This window comes from Apostichopus japonicus, chromosome 19 (assembly GCF_037975245.1).
Source record: "Apostichopus japonicus isolate 1M-3 chromosome 19, ASM3797524v1, whole genome shotgun sequence".
NCBI lineage: Eukaryota > Metazoa > Echinodermata > Holothuroidea > Aspidochirotida > Stichopodidae > Apostichopus > Apostichopus japonicus.
This window is the reverse complement of record NC_092579.1, coordinates 26,814,181-26,832,887: the sequence shown is the minus strand read 5'-3', so window position 1 is coordinate 26,832,887 and position 18,707 is coordinate 26,814,181. Positions and strand designations below refer to the sequence as shown.

General features: G+C 38.7%; 2 protein-coding genes and 1 long non-coding RNA gene across 5 annotated transcripts; 2 read left to right on the top strand and 1 right to left on the bottom strand.

Annotated features, from left to right (window-relative positions):
- Nucleotides 1–2,363: 2,363 nt before the first annotated feature.
- LOC139960371 (uncharacterized) lies at nt 2,364–5,383 on the bottom strand. 3 transcript variants are annotated; one of them, XM_071958687.1, is made up of 6 exons: nt 5,059–5,383; nt 4,692–4,867; nt 4,307–4,406; nt 3,615–3,782; nt 2,985–3,085; nt 2,364–2,596 (listed from the first exon to the last, which is right to left on the bottom strand). In XM_071958687.1, the coding sequence occupies exons 1-5, from the start codon at nt 5,168–5,170 to the stop codon at nt 2,997–2,999; spliced, it is 645 nt and encodes a 214-aa protein (XP_071814788.1). In that variant the 5' UTR covers nt 5,171–5,383; the 3' UTR covers nt 2,364–2,596; nt 2,985–2,996. The 3 variants fall into 3 exon arrangements, with proteins under 3 accessions (XP_071814788.1, XP_071814786.1, XP_071814787.1); XM_071958685.1 differs by having other exon boundaries at nt 2,364–2,599; nt 2,986–3,085; nt 5,059–5,380; XM_071958686.1 differs by having other exon boundaries at nt 2,989–3,085; nt 5,059–5,380.
- Nucleotides 5,384–5,927: 544 nt separating this feature from the next.
- Nucleotides 5,928–9,379, top strand: LOC139960370 (uncharacterized). Its single transcript, XM_071958684.1, has 6 exons — nt 5,928–6,060; nt 6,540–6,754; nt 6,880–6,982; nt 7,433–7,600; nt 8,298–8,391; nt 8,701–9,379. The coding sequence occupies exons 1-6, from the start codon at nt 5,979–5,981 to the stop codon at nt 9,305–9,307; spliced, it is 1,269 nt and encodes a 422-aa protein (XP_071814785.1). The 5' UTR covers nt 5,928–5,978; the 3' UTR covers nt 9,308–9,379.
- Nucleotides 9,380–10,847: 1,468 nt separating this feature from the next.
- LOC139960050 (uncharacterized) lies at nt 10,848–18,441 on the top strand. Its single transcript, XR_011790292.1, has 3 exons — nt 10,848–12,298; nt 13,557–13,642; nt 17,267–18,441. It is a non-coding gene; the product is annotated as an uncharacterized lncRNA (long non-coding RNA).
- Nucleotides 18,442–18,707: the final 266 nt, after the last annotated feature.

The window sequence follows — 18,707 nt, the reverse complement described above, 5'->3', positions numbered from 1 at the left end:
AGAATGACGAAGAGAAAGTGAGTATGATAACTTTAAATAAAAATAAGATTAGATTAAATATTTAACCGAAGCACCGTCACGAACGAAAGAGAAATTCAAACGTTATGATTAGGTAAACGAAACATGAAAACTTGTACACGCTGAAGAAAGAATAAGAAACCTGAATGGAGATTAAGACGGATTAAGAGAGGTGAGTTGTCATTAAAATGTTCCATTTATCATTTAGCATTCTGTTGGTTATCGCTTCTTACAGCTTGCATACTAAGGTGTAAAATGTGTTGTAATTTGTAGAAAGTAGAGCTGATGATATTTAAATGTCGGACGGTCGAAATCTCGAGGTTAGCATACTCGACATGTCGACTTTCGATATCTCAATTAACTTAAGGAGTTAGGTATTCCTTGCAGATTAAGTTCGTAGCCATGGAGCTGAGAACGAAATTCACAGAAATAGGATCACTATATTGAATTTAATTTATACTGCTTTAGTCGAGACGTTCCTACACCTTTGTTTTTTTTTTGTCGTACATTTACACTTTAAGATTATTTTGTGATGTATGCAGTAATGTAAGATAAGTTATGATCGGAAAGCTCACAAGGGTACAAGAGGAACGTACATGGAAGAAAATCACATTAATAACTTTTCAGCTAAAATTTTGCTTTTCAGCTGTCTTCGAGTTTTACAACGGATTCTGATGATCCAACTATTAAAAGGGAATTCTCTTTTCAGGAAAACATATCGAGAAGAAAAATCAATGAAAATTGAATGTTTGCGACATATTATATTTTGCGATCGGCCCAAAAAATGATATCATAACAAGAATGACAAAGAGAAAGTGAGTATTATAACTTTTAATAAAAATAAAAGAAGAAAAAACTATACTTAAACGAAGCTACGTCACAAACGAAATAGAAATCCAAACGTAATGGTTAGGTAAACGAAGTGTGGAAAACTTGTACACGCTGAAGAAAGAATACAAAATATGAATGGATATAAATACGGGTTAAGAGAGGTGAGTTGTCATTAAAATGTTCCATTTATCTTTCAACATTCTTAATGTTTGTTATCGCTTGCGTACCGAGGTGTAACATGCTAGTGTAAGTTGTAGACTGTAAAACTGGTGAAATTAAAATGTCGGAAGTAGAGGTCAAAATTTCGAGGTTAGTATACTTGATATGTCGACTTCCGATATTTAATTAGCTCGAGGAATTAGGTATTCCATGCGGATGAAATTTTAAGCCATGAGAGCTGAAATAAAGTGACCTGGAATGGTCGCAATCTCGTATTTAACATATAGACCTACTCGTTATGTAGAGACGCTCCTATACCGCTATTTTGATTGTTGTAAATTTACACTTAAGTTCATGTTATTTTGTGTTTTGTGCAGTATAATGTAGAAATTATGATTGGAAAGCTCACTAGGGTTAAAAAGGAACGTACCTAAAAGCAGGCGCGTAGCGAGGAATTTGCCAAGGGATGGGTCGAAACTGTAGGCAAACTATCAGAGACGTAGATACGGCTTTGCAAACTATCTAAGCGTAGCGCCACCATGGGTTGGCGCGAAGCGTACAAGAAAATTTTGGCACTTCCCATGCCTTGTAAGTTGCATGTTAGCATTTTCTCTTTTGAAATTACTATCGATATCATAAAAACATACAAGAAAGATATGCTCAAGGGGGGGGGGGGCGGCTGCCACCTTCGCCCTCCCCCCTTGGCTACGCGCCTGCATGAAAGAAAAACATGTGATAACGTTTCATCTTAATTTTTGCTTTTCAGTTATTCTTCAAATTTATACAACGGATTCTGTCGGAAGGAATAAGAAAGGAAAGGTTATGTTGCTGTAAGGGAATAATGCAGTGGAAAATTGATATCATTTTTCGACTATATTTGTGATCGCGAGTATTCTAACTTTTGTTAAATTCAACAGAAGCACCGTCACAAACGAGAGAAGTTAGGTCATATTTTGGTAAACAAAAACATGGAAAGATCGCCATCTCGAATTTAGCATATTTGTTTATGTCGACACGCTCAGCATTCCCCTCTTATTTTATGTCGTACGTTAAGGGTATTTGTTCTCTTTTTGTCTCTGAAGGCTTGCAAGGGAGGACAAGAGATCAGAAATAGGATTTTTTTGTGGGGGGAGGGGGGCTCAATGTTAACTTTTACAGTTATTCTTCGATTTAAGTGAAAAAGGCTCATGCTACTGAAGGCGAATGGGGAAGCTTTTCTGCAGAGCGTAGGCGCCATAGCAATATCCGTTATGATTGGTGAAGGAGGCTTTTGGGTTGGGGGGGGGGGTTGCTGGCAGAGTGTGGCAAAATAATATAATCAACACAAAATTAGAAGAAACACAACTAAAGGTATGTCAGTTGAGGTAGTTTAATTGTAAACATGAATTCCATATCTTTGAAATGTTTACATAACTTTAAAAACTTGTCCTTTTTAGGACATCATTGCATTGTTGGTTTTTTGACAGCAATGCCGCAGTCCCGGTTTACATTTTCGGCTGTGGTGTTTGTTAAACATAAGCGACGTTGTACGAGCGGTCCAAGACGAGGTATATGTTCTGATGTGCCTCGATGGAAATTCTCTGCAGATCTACACAAAAGAAAAGTAAACAGGTATCACCTTCCAGGTAAACTTGGATAATGCAGTTTCTAAATTGAGAAATGAACAATGTGTAAATATACCTTCGCAGCAGGGGAACCGAACGGCGGAAGTACCCCCCCCCCCCTCACCGTATAACGTAGAAATATGCTCATATTGTACACGTAAAGTTTAGCGCTGCTGGAAGTTACTCCGCCCATCCCTGCCCAATGCAACCCACTATTCAGTAGGATGTGAACATTCCTTTCCGACCAAACACAACCTTGCGTTAGACCTATAACTATAGCCTATGTATGCCTGTGTATGACTATGTATGCCTATGTGTCCGTCACTTCGTCTTGCCCTTGTCTTCGCGTGTACTGTCAGCTGTATACTTTACCTACTTGTATGACTAATAGCAAGCACTCCGTCCCAAACCATCAACGGCGTATCTCGTAAAGCGGAGGAGAAGTTCAATTCCATCCAGTCTTTTAACAAGTTCTGTTAGGAATAAAAAAGAAAGAAACCGAAATGTATTTCATAATTCATTGGTACTAGGTGGCCAAAAGTCGTCCAGTGAGGGGTCAGATGGGGGGGGGGGGGTCCTACCACATTTCGGTAAAATGGAGGGTGCTCAGATGCAAAATGGTGCTATATTTAGCAACATTTGAAACCGTGTTAAGGCATTTTTACTGTTGAGGTTGTGCAGCACATACACGTTAGTTATTTATTATATATTTATGTACTGCCAGTGGGGGGGGGGGGGGGCTAGCGGGTGCTGATACCCTAATTTTATTCTAGAGAAATACACACAAAACCCCCTGAGAAGTATAACTGCTGGCGGGTTCTTTTCTAAAGCAGTATTGTTAGAAGTAATGTCGCTAGAAAGTTTCTCTGCCCGTGAGGTGAGGAAAATTTGTAAAACATGTTGTCATATTTGTCATACAAGCTTCTAATTTGCAAAAGGTGTTGCGGTACCTTATAGTTCGTAATAAATTAAAAGCACAGACGATAACACTACAAACCATACCTTTTATATCCATCGTTGGATTCTGATAAAGTTGTTGTGCATCAATATTGGCGTCATTTGCGATCTGTTGCCAAGCTTCATGGATGGGGTTTTGTTCGTCTAGCCAGGACACAATTCCTGCTGGTAAATCTTCGTTCTTAATGGCTTCAACACTGCATAATAGTCCGGCTAAAAAGAAAGACAAACCAAAATTTATGCATTGTATATTGACATCGCAAAGCCTAACTTTTTTATTTCAGTTCTTTGTGACAACGGCGAAGCTATAACGGGATCGATTCTGTCCCCAATTTTGAGACACCGCCTCCATTTGGGATAGAGGAAATACAAGGTGATATACACCCCACACTCCACAATCCCTTGCCGGACAATATCTGTCGCAGGTCTGTTTTTGGGACGCGCATATTAACATCATCAATGACAGTCCAATCATCCCCTCCCCTTACTGCATGGGGTATTTTATTATCTAATTAAAAACTCGCTCATTGTCCTGGGTGATCTTGGACAGTCAGAACCTGCAGGTAAGTACTGTTGAAAGATATCAGTTATCTGTCTCACTGCAAGTTGAAACAAAGCAATACTGGCGATTTGGTTTAAGTAAAATGTTAAACCATCAAGACATCTTCCGTTAAATAATGAAACAGAAATGGTGACCACTGCCAGTTTAAAGCCTTATCGTGGTTTATAGTTCTCACCAGTGGGGTTCTGTAGGACCTCGCCATACCGGATTTGTACCTCCGTCACCCAATCGACTTGGTCTTCCTTTGGTCGGATATTCTGGGACAGACTCTCTAACTACGGAGAATATAATAAGAGGAAATGAAACAGTTTTGAATCCAAATTTGAAATGGTGTGGCAGTGTTTATGGCCAGTGTTTATGCAGGAGTCCTGCAGGATACAATGTATTACCAACGAGCACAACCCCCCCCCCACCCCACCCCACCCCTCCCCTCCTCCCCTGGTAATTAAATTTTATATATTTTGAAATCCCCGTACTGTTGCTTACTGATTTCATGAGTCTATATTGAGAGTGTGATAACAGACAGGGTATACCCACCACAAATATGGCTATATACTTACTACTAATAAAACGTCCACAATTTGTATGATTGGAGGGTTGAAGCTGGTCTTTTCATACAGGAGGACATACGTGCCTAGCAGTGCCGTGATCGTGATCAAATCCTCCCGCAATGACTGGACCTTATCCACCAGGACTAGAGGGATTGGCGTCTGGATGACATGGTCATCGGACTGCACTATGTAGAACAAGGAATATCGTAATGAAAACGATGCGTGGCACCCCAGAAGATTGCTTAAAACCACCGGACTCATCCTTGAAAGGGGGGGGGGGCAAGGGTACGAGAAAAAGGGGTGAGGGGTTGCAAAACTCTGCTAAGATGTATTGCATTTTGAGTGAAAACGGAAAAAGTTCAAAACACAGACTCACCAGATCTTTTAAAAGCAGAGATCTCCAGGTTATTATCCGCGGGTAGACGACTACTTGTAATTCCGATTAAAATGGACAGAAGCAGCACTGACGTGGTTACAGTAGCAGCCATGGTGACAAACCGTTCCAAGATTCTATTAGTTATCTAATAACTCCGTAATAAATTACAATGGCGACCAGTGACGGGTACTCTCCAAGTTTGACTTACTGAATCGACGCACTGGGCATCCGTATATCGAGCCTGAACAGCCTGTAATGCACAGTTCTGATACGTACGCTTTTAAATGTCTCAATAACTCAAGGTATGTTATTTACACAATCTCATCAGCTGAGTGAAATTGCTACCGATTCATATGTAAATTACTAGCCTTTACGGAACGTGGGTTCGTTACCTATATACACAACACTGATTTACTCACAATTTGTAAACGAAAACGCAACACACATACCAAAAAAAAACCCACAAACACTCACACAATAATAATAGTTAGAAGAATTAATAGTTTCAATAATAATAGTTAGAAGAACGAGAAAACAAACTAACACATGCACACCGGTCCCAAAGGAAGAAACAGGTGCACGAAATCATATAGCTAAGTACTAAATGTTAAGTCTGTTTAACATATGATTGGCCTGTACGTACATCTCCTAAATGGACATTCAAATAAGACAACTGATACAATGGAAACCTGCTGGACATGGAATTCAAAGGATTTTTCTTGATGCTTGCCACAAAACAAAAGTACCTACGGAGGCCTAGGTGAGCCTTTTGGGATTTCAAGTTTACATGATAGGACCCTGAAACATTTACGCCCTTTCTTGGTCAATTTAAGTCTCCGTACACTTCCATAGCCGGATATTTATAAGGAGAATCAAATTTGTTGCAGTTTGCACTACTTCTCCCGCAGTGGTATACCACCATGGCTCGGTTCATCATCTACGTTATTACGCTCTTCGGAGCCATCGTCGTTCCATCATTAGGACTTCCAGACTTTGGTGCAGGTAAGTTACCCTTACATAAAGAGGACGTCGTTTTTATAAATTAAACGCTTATTTTAGTGATACACGTTTCGACTGCCCCCCCCCCATCCCCGATATGGTTGGTTTAGCGCCCCATGTTCGCACTATTTACATGCTACGTGCACGTGCTGCAGGGTTCGGCCATATTAACATTATTTAAAAGTCTCGTATAGTTTATCAAAATGCCCATACGATGATATCCAAGTTTTGTAAAAAAGCATTGTTTGGAATGGTTGTCTCACCAGTCAACGCAATCCTCTGTGGGGCTGGTCGACATCCGCCCCTCCGTCCGCCATCACCTCTTCCATCCGCCACGCAGGGATTTTCGTTCGCTGAGCCGTATATACATAGAAATATTCCTCAAAACAATATCCCTTCTTTTATATGGCTATTGCCTTAATGTAGACGTGTGTTTGATTGATGTCAGGGTAATCTTTCAAAGCTGTTTGTCTCTCAAATAGTATTCGATCAAATTTTCGGAAGAGACGTCACCATAGATGATCCCAGGCCTGCGTATCGGCAGATGCTTCAAGCGGACCGAGTGGCGCTCCTTCGAATGGATTTAACTACAACTCTGGTAGAGATACACGCCATTCATACTACCATATTAGCGAGATACTCGCAAGTTAAACCCAATGGACCTGTTTGGACCGATATGATTGAAATCCTTAACTATGTAAGTTAAAATGTCGACTATTAGCAGAAAATGTCAGTTATACGTCGTTACCTATACCCGATACGAGAAAAGTCAAATATTGGCTGCCTTGGAAATAAAAATTTTCAACTCTTTATTTTTCACAGATTGATCAAATTGCTACAACCCTCAACCCAAAGCTATTGAATTTGAATGACCTGTCAACAGCGATGTACAATGTCCGGATCAGTGCTGACACTGGTTCTGAAGGTAATCAGTCACAGCATATCAGTGTTTGCATGTTGAGACGTTATGTTGCGCAATGGCATGTTACGCCCTAGCATGCATCAGGTGTTTACATGTTTCATACGTTACGTTACGCAATAGCATGTATCATGTGTTTGTGCGTGTTTTTCACATGTTATACAATAGAAAGTGTACTTGTATGTTTCGTGTTACGCAATAGCGTACATCGACCCTTAGTAGATGCTAGAATAATTAGAAATCACAGATTAAGCCTTCCATGTACTCCCCCGCCCGCCCCCCACCCAAACCTCTCTCCTTCCACGGTATCTCTTCTTAACCCCTACTGATAACTCCCTAGTTGGTGACAGACCCTATACACGAGCCCATGTTCCATCTTATCTCTTCACCGTGCACATTTTACGGGCCTTAATTTTAACAGTTAATACGGTGCTTCTTCTTTCTCTATACTTACAGATATCTTGCAATGTGGCTCATTCCTACAACAATATGGTTTATTTCCATCTGATGTGAAAAACATAGAGGACATAACTAGCAAACTGAGGACCGTCTGGTTGGACATCCTTCAAGATGCAAGAAACGAGGCAGATCTTCTCGTTAACAGCTATGCACTCTCAACATCTGGTAAGATCTAAATAAATTTAGCGGGTTATTATCGATTTTAACGGCTATCATAGGTTTAAAGGCATTGAAGACTCGCCCCAAACCGCGTGCCGCGCTCTGAAAAAGTTAACGGCATTTGCAAGCAACGGAAAGTTAACTTTTTCAGAGTTTTCAGAGTTTTCGCTACAAAATACAGACAGTAATGAAACGTGATACTTTGTTATCTTTTTTCTAGACCTGAGATGTCCACGCTGATATGTACACTGTATTGTGGGTATTGACCGTAGCTGTATGTATTGACTGTACACTAGTGTCTTATTAGCAAGCTGTGTGTGTATTTTCTGGGATCGATGGTGGTGTCAAACACTTCTGTTACACCTCATTCGAAACTAGGTTAGATTACCGGCATGAGCGTTTCTTTGTGCGAGAGTCTTCACACCCTTTAAGGGGGTTTTCAGGCACAGTTTATGTGTTTTTTTGTCTCGGGGTAATTTCAAGTAGCATACACTGTTCTAATACCACTCTGGCGCTGAGGGTACCGGAACGTTTCAAGCATCGTCCAAGATAAAATGAACAGTATTAAATTTAACTATACAGACTGGTCAAGTTAATACAGTCGATGACGTGTAAGAACAATGTGAACCAGCGCACCCATTATTACAACCTATTCTTCAATAAATGTGGACTTTCAATATATTCGAATTTTTGTTTTCGCCAGAGATCGACGAGTACCTTGACACCATTCGATTAGCCCAGGAAATCACAGATTATATTCTCCTGAATTTTCAGAGAGATATATGCGAAACGGCTAAGTAAGTGTAACGTTACGCGGTATATACCTGTCCATTATTCTTTGTTTCATGTTTGGTACACCTTAACGAAATTCCTACTCCCAGCTTCACGAGTCGCAAGATTGTATATTCTGGCAATGGGTCGTTGGATCCTTTTCCCCCATGTAGGGCTTCTGATATGTAGGGTCCCCCATGTAGGGGTTGTAAATATGAGTGTACGTCACGCCCACCCCACCCTAGATAACGCATGTCACGTTTCTAACCGTTTCTTAAGCACATTCGCTCCCCATTAGTTATTTATTTATTTATTTTTTGCTTTCCATACTGCAGAGGCATCGAAATGCTATTCAATAACAACGGTGGATCGGTAAGTGACGATGGGTCCGGTCCACGGCTTCAATCTGGGTCGGCAGAGGTTGATGTCGACGCTCCGTCGGGAACTGCTGGTGTAACTGGAATTGGTAGTGGCAATGTTGTACCCGGAACGGGAACTGATGGGTCCGGTCTAGGGCATGAATCTGGGTCGGCGGCTGTTAATGTCGACGATCCATCGGGAACTGCTGGTGTACCTGGGTCGGGAACTGGTGGTGGCAATGTTGTACCTGGATCGGGAACTGATGGGTCCGGTCCAGGGAATGAATCTGGGTCGGCGGCTGTTAATGTCGACGATCGGTCGGGAACTGCTGGTGTACCTGGACCGGGAACTGGTGGTGGCAATGGTGTACCTGGATCGGGAACTGGTGGTGGCAATGGTGTGCCTGAATCCGGAACTGGTGGTGGCGATGGTGTGCCTGAATCCGGAACTGGTGGTGGCGATGGGTCCGCTCCAATTAGTGGATCTGGAACGGGGGCTGGCGACGGAACCAAATCAAATGCAGCATTGACTCGGGAACTGATTCTAAAGGAACTTCTTTCATACATGGATCGTGAAATGTAAACTCAATTTGTCTTAAGTTAACTGCTCATTGTCTTTATGAGAATAAATTAAAGTACAGAGCCATCAAGTGAATATTGGGAAACCATTTCTTTCTAGTATTTCGTTTTTTCTTCTAGTTACAAAAGAGCGCCCCGAACTATTAAGTAACATAATGTACGTAAGGTTACAGCTGTAATTTCACGTTAAAGTGTATTCATGACCAGCAAAGTTCCCCGTTTAAATCACGAGCCCCAAACAGTTAGCTTCAGGCGCGGAACCAGCCGGGAATTTAATTTACAATACGAATTTTAAGGGGAGGGGGCACAATATTTCATTGTCACCGTTCTAGAGAGTGGGATTAGGGAAGGGTTTTATCTCTTAAACATCTCATACGACATTTCCCTTAGCCTTGTGCCACTTGCAAATCCCCCTCTCCGCCCTAGTAAGAAAAGTCGAGAAGCGACAGCCCTCATCTGATCTTCTACTAGTCCGATCAATACCACGTACCTCACACTATTTCACCCAGAGAGTCGGTTACAAGCAGGGGGTAGGAAGCGTCCAAAAAGTGGGGGCGGGGGTTACAACATCAGAGGGGCACTTTCTCATTCCCAACCACCACTCGTTAATCTATAAACCGATACACACCGGCCATATCACATAAATGTATATGATGTGTTAGTATGCTATCATTACTATTATGGTGCATGTGAATAATTAAAATAAAATATTAAAATTAACAAAGGCTTAAGATATCCAAAAGACAATTCTTCATCATAGGGGCAAATTTCATTTGATAATAGGGCACATTTGCTTTTTTGGAAAAAAGTGTGGGAGGGGGTGGGCACGTCCCCCCCCCAGTGTCTGCCCCGGCTCCTACCCCCTGGTTACAAGTATAGTAGCTCGATCCCTGCTCGCACCATGCTTCAGGTCAGATGTACTACCAGCAAACCATGCATGGCCGAGACTGGATCAAGTTGTTTGATTTTCGAGCCCAGGGTCTATCGTGGGTGAATTTTCCTAAAAAGTAGGTTACAAGGAAGTAACAGCCTGATTAAACATGAAAGAAAACAGAAATGTGGTGACATGTTGTGGATGCAAAAGCAGAACTATGGAAGCCCCTGAAAATACCCACTTTATAATCCTTAAATAAACACTTTAGCTTCTTCATGGCCGCATTAAGCTATTTAAATACCTTCATAAACTTAATTAGCCTTCAATATCTTTTACATAAATTTCAGGAATTTGAACTTCCTGTAATGTCATGACTTTATTGAATAAATTTCATTGGGTCAGAAAAATCACTTGTAATGTCTCTCTCATCAAAACTCGGAGCTTCCTTCAAATAATCACAATTGAAAGTCACTGAATATGACTATCCATATTTTATTTTTTAAAGCCTAAGTGGATATGTAAGTATAATTAAGGTAAATGTGGTTATTAAGTAATGTCATTGTAGGTATTTAAGGATTATAAAGTGGATAGTTGAGACAATTACAAATTTATTGGTCTTTCCATGGCTTCCGTACAAAGACCAATTCAGCTCCGCTATATACATAGTAACCCAATTTACAATCTCTCAGCACGCCGTGCTACTTAAGCTTGTCAAAGATTAATTTTGCAGATAAGTCTTTGATATTTTTGTTAGTAAAAAGTAAAGAATATCCACTGTTTTTGCTGACAACTTAATAAACTGTTGGGTTTTTGGCCACAGCATTGAGTGGACCTGCTTGCACCCCTACTCGGTGTTTCAGTGATGCAAATCAATTAGGAGAACATCTCACTCCGACGTAGGCTAGGCTATTTCACCTAATATAGGCTATGCCTAGCCTATGCTATGCCTAAGTTAAGAATGAAAGTAAAATCAAAGTAGCCTGGTCCTAGGCTATCAAGGTCTATATACCTATTTATCTATCTTAATCCTATTCCTAGGCGAGGCTCTTACAATAAGGCCTAGATTATCTTAAATATTTAGTCATGTAACTCAGTCGGTTACTTGACAAAATTTCACCAGAATGAGATTATTGTAAGTAAACTTTCTAAAGGTAAAATGGGTGAAATAGTTCATACTTGTTCCTCTAAGAACAAACAAAACAGCCTGATGATAGGCCTAGCTTTGAAAAGTTTACGGTTCAAGCAAGCAATGAAGGCCTTTACAGACCTCAAAATATTGATATTCAATAATGCAGATCTGGTGCTGTCATGAAGTCAATATTTGTGTAGGACGCTTTGAGGGAAGGATGGCAGTTTCTGTGGCAGTATTTTTGGTGGTTCCTTAGGAAACTGAAAATATGGCATCTTTAACCTAGTTTATTGTATACTTTGAAATCTGCCATTAGGAATAGAAAAAAAACTGCTGCATCATCACACTTAGTGACACGAATCACCATCTTTCATAACATTCTGTATAATAAGATCATCCTTCCTGCAATGCGACAAATTACAGCTCCCTTTTTGCATTTAGCCTGTACTATAGCTCATTCTCACTATGACTTTACTCCAAGCAAGATGAACTTTTAATGAGTGATTTAATTTGATGCTCCAAATTTTTTGGTACAGACACCTTTGTATGTATAGTATCAATAACATGGAAAATGCAACTTCGAACAATACAGATTTATTTTGAATTAAGTGAAATGTTGATGGTCAAGAAAATCACCCAAATTATTGTCAGGAGACCTAACATCTCCCTAAATATGGAGTAGCATTTATAAATTTGTAAAAATCAACTCAAAATGCTGCTTTGAGGATGTACACAACTGAGCATATAATTATGATTATAGTAGCCACCGTAGTATTAAAACAAAAAATATAAAAAGCACTTATTGTTGTTTTCTTTAATCTGACCAAGATGGATCTTACATTCTAAAGTATTAAATATTTTATTTTATTTGATCTAATTTTTCAGGCCGGAATGGAAGTATATACTTCAAAGCAGTCCTGGATAATGGTGGATATTGAATCAAAGTGGAGCACTGGATGCCCAGCCATTAAACAATAGCCCATAGGTTACAGGTAAGTTGGCCTACACAGGTTGAATAATAAGTTACAAAAATTGCGGGACTGAGTTCCGTAATGACTGATCTTCTAAAGCTAGGAAAACTTATCGAGCAGCTTTTTGAGTTCAGTCTGATAATTTGCTTGATAGTTTTGGATACGTAAATGTTCAACTAAACTTCATTTTCAAGTAATAGAATAACTGTAAAAATCTTCTACAATGATATGTAGGGACAGAGATGGTAGAAAAGTCAGATTATGTCCAATCTCCAAAGCTAGTAAGGTGGCAAAGACTACTAGCAAGTTCCTGACGTTCCAGAATTGTTTTTTTCCAGACATTTTGGAAGAAAATACCATCCTGATGATTTTGTTATATATTAATATGTGAACAAGGAAGGTTTATCCAGCTGAAATATTGTTGATCTGACTTTTCTACTACTTATATATTAATTTAATTATTTTAAATCATTTTGCAGCATGCCATGTGTCTTGTGCCTGTTTTTCTCCTATCATTCTGTATGTGTGTGTGTATATATATATATATGAATGTGTGGGTGAGACTGTAAACTTTTGAGTGTGATGAAATGTTGAAGATCTAATCAGATTCTTTTTAAATTGCTCACTAACCATTTGTTTTCATGAAATATGCATCTTAAGCATCTTAGTTTGGGTCAACAGCTACATTATTTTGATCGATACTCGGTTGGTTTAATAAAGTTCTGGACTAAAACTTACAAAAGCTACTCAAACGCTTGGATAATATCCTTTTGAAGTTGTAAATATTTAAAATGCTAAAGGGTTCATACATCCAAATGGTTCATCTCAAGATAAAGATCATAGCTGTAGCCTAAGACCTTTGAATAATGTATATGTGAATGAAAGTTTAAATTGTATTGAGGTTAATAATAAAAGAAACTAAACAGACAATGACAAATTTTTGCTCCACACAGAAATGGGCTAAAGGCACAAATTACACTAAGGTAGAAAGAAAAAAAATATTATAATGAAATGGTTGGTTTTGTGGCAAATTGAGTGTAAAAGCTTTTGCTGGTAATAGGTTATACGGTGTCGGAATCTCTTTAATTTATTCAAATAATCCACTTCAAGGCAGTGACAAATAGGAGGGAGTTGTCTGGAAATAAATTTGAATGTAGTAGATTCCATATACAACTGTATGAAATAGTCTCCTTCAAAAGGTCATCATTATTAATTATTAATAATAATTAATTAATTAATTGATAATAGCATACCAAAATGTCATCTAACTCTCTTCCAGAAAGTTCTCATCCACTGAATTGAGAAGATATTGGTGCGTATTTCACTTAGCAGTGTTTGCATATGCTTGAAGAAAGACATGGAGAGGTATGTGGTTTTTAACATTTTAGCAACATGAATGATCTTAAAACTAACGTTTGTAATTTTTTCCATGATCCGATAGTTTTCTTCCCTTTTCCTCAATTTACATTTTTTTTTTGAGTTTCGCATTTGATAGGTAACTCCGTCTAACAGCATGCAGCTTGTTGCTCTATTTTGGCAACGTTACTATACTATTTGAAAAATAATTAATTGTATTTTGTGTAAATTCTTTACAACAGAAATCAAAGAGAGCAGTTTCAGACTCTCTATACATCTCATGGTGTATTTCATGAAATGAAAGTATGCCAGCAAAATTAATCATTCCTTTTCTGCGAGCCAGATCAACTTCAAAAGAAGTGGGTAATGAGATTCTGTTGTGAACAAAATGGCAGAATCAAGTAATAATACTCTCGAAAACTAACTTTTGTGAGAAAAAATTACAAGAAAAAGGAATAAAAGTGAGACAAACTGTTCAAGTTTATCGTTAGTATCAGTATTGATCCCAAAATTGTGGCATGCTGATATTGCTAAACTTTACTTGGGGGCAAAACTTGAATTCTTTTAACTTAAATTGTCTTGGCCACATGACCATACCACGACGACTTTACTGCAGTGGTGTACTAATCTTGTTTCAGTGTTAACGAATACCTCTGGACTTAATTTGATATTAATCTCTGTCGATGTAGTTCCAAGCCCTCCGTATGAGGGGAATTAAGTTAGCAGCTCACAGAATCAGCTAGTTTTAAACTTGAACCATATCATCGCTGGTGTGAAGCCGCTAAGCTGTGGTATTTGTTATAGCTCAATTTCCGAAAGTCAGACGGGGATGATATTTTCATATCAAGGTTTCTGAGTAATTAAGTTGCTTGTAGCAACCCGAGTATTATGTTTCCTCCTTTATCACATCACGTCTCCCGTGCTACTAGCCGAAGACTAATGAAATCACATTGGGAGTATACATTGCAAAGTCATCATTTCTTGATGAGGCTCCTTAATTCTCAGAGGGTTTTAAGTCAAAACATGTACACTGATCAGCAGTTCTCAAGGCAAAACTATATCTGTTACCTTTGGTGACACAGCGTGTATCAGTTCCAAGACTTTTTTATGCATGGCGTATTAGACGAAAGGATTTGGGTTTAGTAATGGCAATTGAGGCCACGAATCCTTCACCAATAAATTGTGCTAGCTAGCTGGTACATTTGCAATTAAAGTTTTTTTATAAGCTAAACCCCCCATGGCATTGATTATTCTGTAAAGCCCTGTATTATTTTTGGAATCATGTGATGGAATGTACCAGTGTGAAATTATCTGTTGGATATAACATAAAATTTGATGGCAAGTTTGAACACAAAAGGGTATTGGCTTACTGTTGATATCATCCATACCACCCTAATGTGGCGAATGCAACATGAACCGATACTGAATAAAGATTACAAAAATAACACAAAGCATTGAGCAATAGTCTAACCAATAATGGTCATATTGTTACTTTTAAATATACAGTTAACTTCTATTTATAACAACATATATCCCAAGTTGTTTACATTTATTGAACTGTCACTCACTATGTTAACATGTTGTGGCTAATTAGATATTGCTTATCAGTTGCCATCTTATAAATTGTATCTTTTTCTGAGTTGCGGGTGTAGAGCTGTGTGCTGTTAAGCTCCTGGTCTGTTAACCCCAAATTCATCATGTTGATTCTTTGGAGATTTGATGATCGAGTGCCAAATAGTATGATTCATATTTTGGAAAAAAATCAGTAGAGAGATCTACCATGTTTGATGGAAATAACCAATATTTCCGATTTGAGATTTGAGATTTCTGTAGCTTAATTGTTTGATAGTCCAGGTGAAAATTTATTTTGGATTAAATGAAAGAAACACATTTTAGAGCATCCAGGTGGAATTTGCTATACATTTTCTAAAAAGTGTTTTCAAGATATTGATACTTGAAACTGTCACATTTCTTACAATAGGTGGAACTTGAAGCAAACAGGTGTGATATCATAGTCGTGTACACTGACAGCAGAATTTGTTGGCTCTATTTTCTTACTGTATTGTTTTGACCTTGAATTGGATAGGGTTCAGACTTTGCTTTAGGGAATGTGAAGTTAACAATACTACAAAGACTTTACATTGTATATATGCATATCATCATGATCTCTATTTTTGATGAAGAAAATTGGGAGTAAAATTTCCACAGCAAGTTGGGCCAATTTCCGAGTGTTAATACCACTCTGTACTGTCCTCTCGTACTATGCTTCAAAGCTCTTATCGACAGTACAAACAGTTCCTAACCTTTATCTGATAGGAATATGATATTGATACTGACACTGTGCGAGTGCACAGAAGCGTGACATGACAGAACGATTACAGTCCACGAGACCGAAGGTCCGCGAGACCGAAAATAAAAAAAGGTCCGCGAGACCGAAGGTCCGCGAGACCGAAATTAAAAAGGTCCGCAAGACCGAAGGTCCGCGAGACCGAAATTAAAGAAAGGTCCGCGAGACCGAAATTAAAAGAAGGTCCGCGAGACCGAAATTAAAGAAAGGTCCGCGAGACCGAAATTAAAAAAAGGTCCGCGAGACCGAAATTTAAAAAAGGTCCGCGAGACCGAAAATAAAAAAAGGTCCGCGAGACCGAAGGTCCGCAAGACCGAAATTAAAAAGGTCCGCGAGACCGAAGGTCTTGCGGAATTCCCCCGATGAAACTGGCAAAACATTGCACCAGATCGCATCTAACGACCTTCAATTTTTCAAACAAATCTCAACAGAGACCCCCCCCCATATCAATCTCAAAATGTGCCCCGCACTAAATTTCTGGCTACGTCAATGTTGTGGGGCCTAGTAATAGTTTCGGTCTCGCGGACCTTTGGTCTCGCGGGCCTTTTTTTAATTTCGGTCTGGCGGACCTTTTTTTAATTTCGGTCTCGCAGACCTTTCTTTAATTTCGGTCTCGAGGATTTTTTTTTTTATTTCGGTCTCGCGGACTTTTCTTTAATTTCGGTCTCGCGGAATTCCCCCGACAGAACAGTGTAGAAAAAAATTGTCCCAACCGGGTGATTTCCAAGAAAGATGTGAACAAATTTGTCAGTGTGCAATCTATGACATCACACCTGTTTGCTTCATGTTCACTGTTGGTCATAACAAACCTCCAAATGTTGATATTTCGCAACAATTCATAGAAAGCGACTACACTTCACCAGGATGTTTGAAAATGTTCCTCTTTTATCAATCAAATATTTTCAAAAATTGAAGATAATTAAACATAAATTTAAAATAAAAATTTAAATTTAAAATAAAAATACATATCAATATATATAATATGTATCAAAAGTTTCACCTGGACTATGCTTTTAAGGAAAGATTGATGATTTTAAGGCCTGGATTGCAAGTTTTAATGCTTTCAATTAAAAAAAAAAGAGGTAAATCTGAGCTTTTAATAATTTCCTCGGCCAGTGGAAAATGATAGACTAAACAACATTTTGGCTGTATATTTTGGGGCATTTCCTAATGGCCTACAAATCTAGAAATCAAAATTGTAACTGAAAATGCCCCCAAAGATCATTAATTTCAATCAGTCTTTGTTGTTCAGTGTGACAACAAATTTGTGTTTGGCATATTTTCAGCCAATTTAGCCGGTTGCATCACAGAAAAACTAGCAACCCTGATTCAAGGTAACCAGACAATGTACACTGCCCCCTCGCTTCTGGGCCACCGCCCCACTTTCTCTTCCATTCGAATCTACCATTCTGAAGAAGCAGCTATACTAGATCTGAGCTACTTACGTATATTTTTCTTCCGAGTTTTCTCACTACGTCGTCTGTGATATTACCTATGAGTATTAGCCGCTACACACTTGTAGCGGCTAATTTGACACCGCTATTGTTTCCGTCAACTGATAGCGCCCTCAATTACCCTTGTGGTATCTCTAGTTCGAACTTACACCACTTCGACTTGGACTGCTTAACACAACAAGCTACCAACTATGTTAATCGCCTAAATTAATCGTCTACATTAATCGCCTTATTATTACTTTGGATCGGATTATTCTCATCAAGTTCTATCGTTTTATTTTATTGGAGCCGCCTTCCTTTATTTCGTTACATAAACTGTTTGTACTTTGTGATGGATCTTAACATACTTTTAATTATGGATGGATTCGGTTTGTCCTATTAAGTTATTTTACAACGGACCGGCCCAGTTGACCAAGTTTATATTTTTGCAGTGCTACCCTGTAGACGAAATGGTGAGTAATAATTTTGTTTAAATTTGTTACCGCCAAACACTTACTATAAAGCTTATCAGGACATTCCATCCAAGAGTGTTCTACTGGATTATTAATTGTGAATTGTCTTCCCAGAAATTCCCTTTGAAGAGCTAGACCTGCCTACAATCTTGAACCAAGTCTTTGTGTGTTTTATCATACTTACAATTCTACCATCATTTCGTGGGACTGTTTCAATTGAATTCTTTTTTTTATCTGTATCGATTCTTGCCTTAATAAAATTCTTCTCCTCTGATATGTGTCTACAGTCAACCACAGTTATGAGTGACTAAGCTAATCTTTAGGCAGTAAACAGAGACATAAATAATGCGGTTTGAAGACTTTGTACACTGTTTTTTTTTTGAGTTGATGGGGTATTCTACTGAATTAATTTCACATTCTTTGGTGACAGTCGCCCACTGATAAATGAGCTTTCCAGAGCAATGAGTAATATTTAAGTGTCAAACTTTTGGGATGTTTTCCTCATCAGATGCCTGTAAACAGCTTTGACAGATAAAATGGCATATTGAAAAATATTCAGTTGTGGAGATTTATGGAGATTTGAATGGAAAGTGCAGAGAGTATGAGAAAAAATAAAAAAGTTCTGTTTCAGGGACTTAAGTTGAATATTATTAATATGAGGTTTAATTGGTCGTAAAGAAAAAACAGAAAAAAAGGGGAAAAATGGGCAAGTGAATTTCTCACAAGGACAGTTCAACTGGATTTAACGGTCATTATCAAACTGCTCTCAGAATTAACGAAAGTTCCCTCCTGGGGGTTTCGACCTTCAATATCATTTCTGA

Bases quoted from the DNA above. Each gene is read 5' to 3' on its own strand.
- LOC139960371 (XM_071958687.1), bottom strand. From the start codon at position 5,170: ATGGCTGCTACTGTAACCACGTCAGTGCTGCTTCTGTCCATTTTAATC. The intron at 4,868-5,058 runs GTGAGTCTGTGT...TGTTCTACATAG, and splicing joins CTCTGCTTTTAAAAGATCTG to TGCAGTCCGATGACCATGTC. The intron at 3,086-3,614 runs GTATGGTTTGTA...TATTCCTAACAG, and splicing joins TCCAACGATGGATATAAAAG to AACTTGTTAAAAGACTGGAT.
- LOC139960370 (XM_071958684.1), top strand. From the start codon at position 5,979: ATGGCTCGGTTCATCATCTACGTTATTACGCTCTTCGGAGCCATCGTC. The intron at 6,061-6,539 runs GTAAGTTACCCT...TCTCTCAAATAG, and splicing joins ACTTCCAGACTTTGGTGCAG to TATTCGATCAAATTTTCGGA. The intron at 6,983-7,432 runs GTAATCAGTCAC...CTATACTTACAG, and splicing joins TGCTGACACTGGTTCTGAAG to ATATCTTGCAATGTGGCTCA.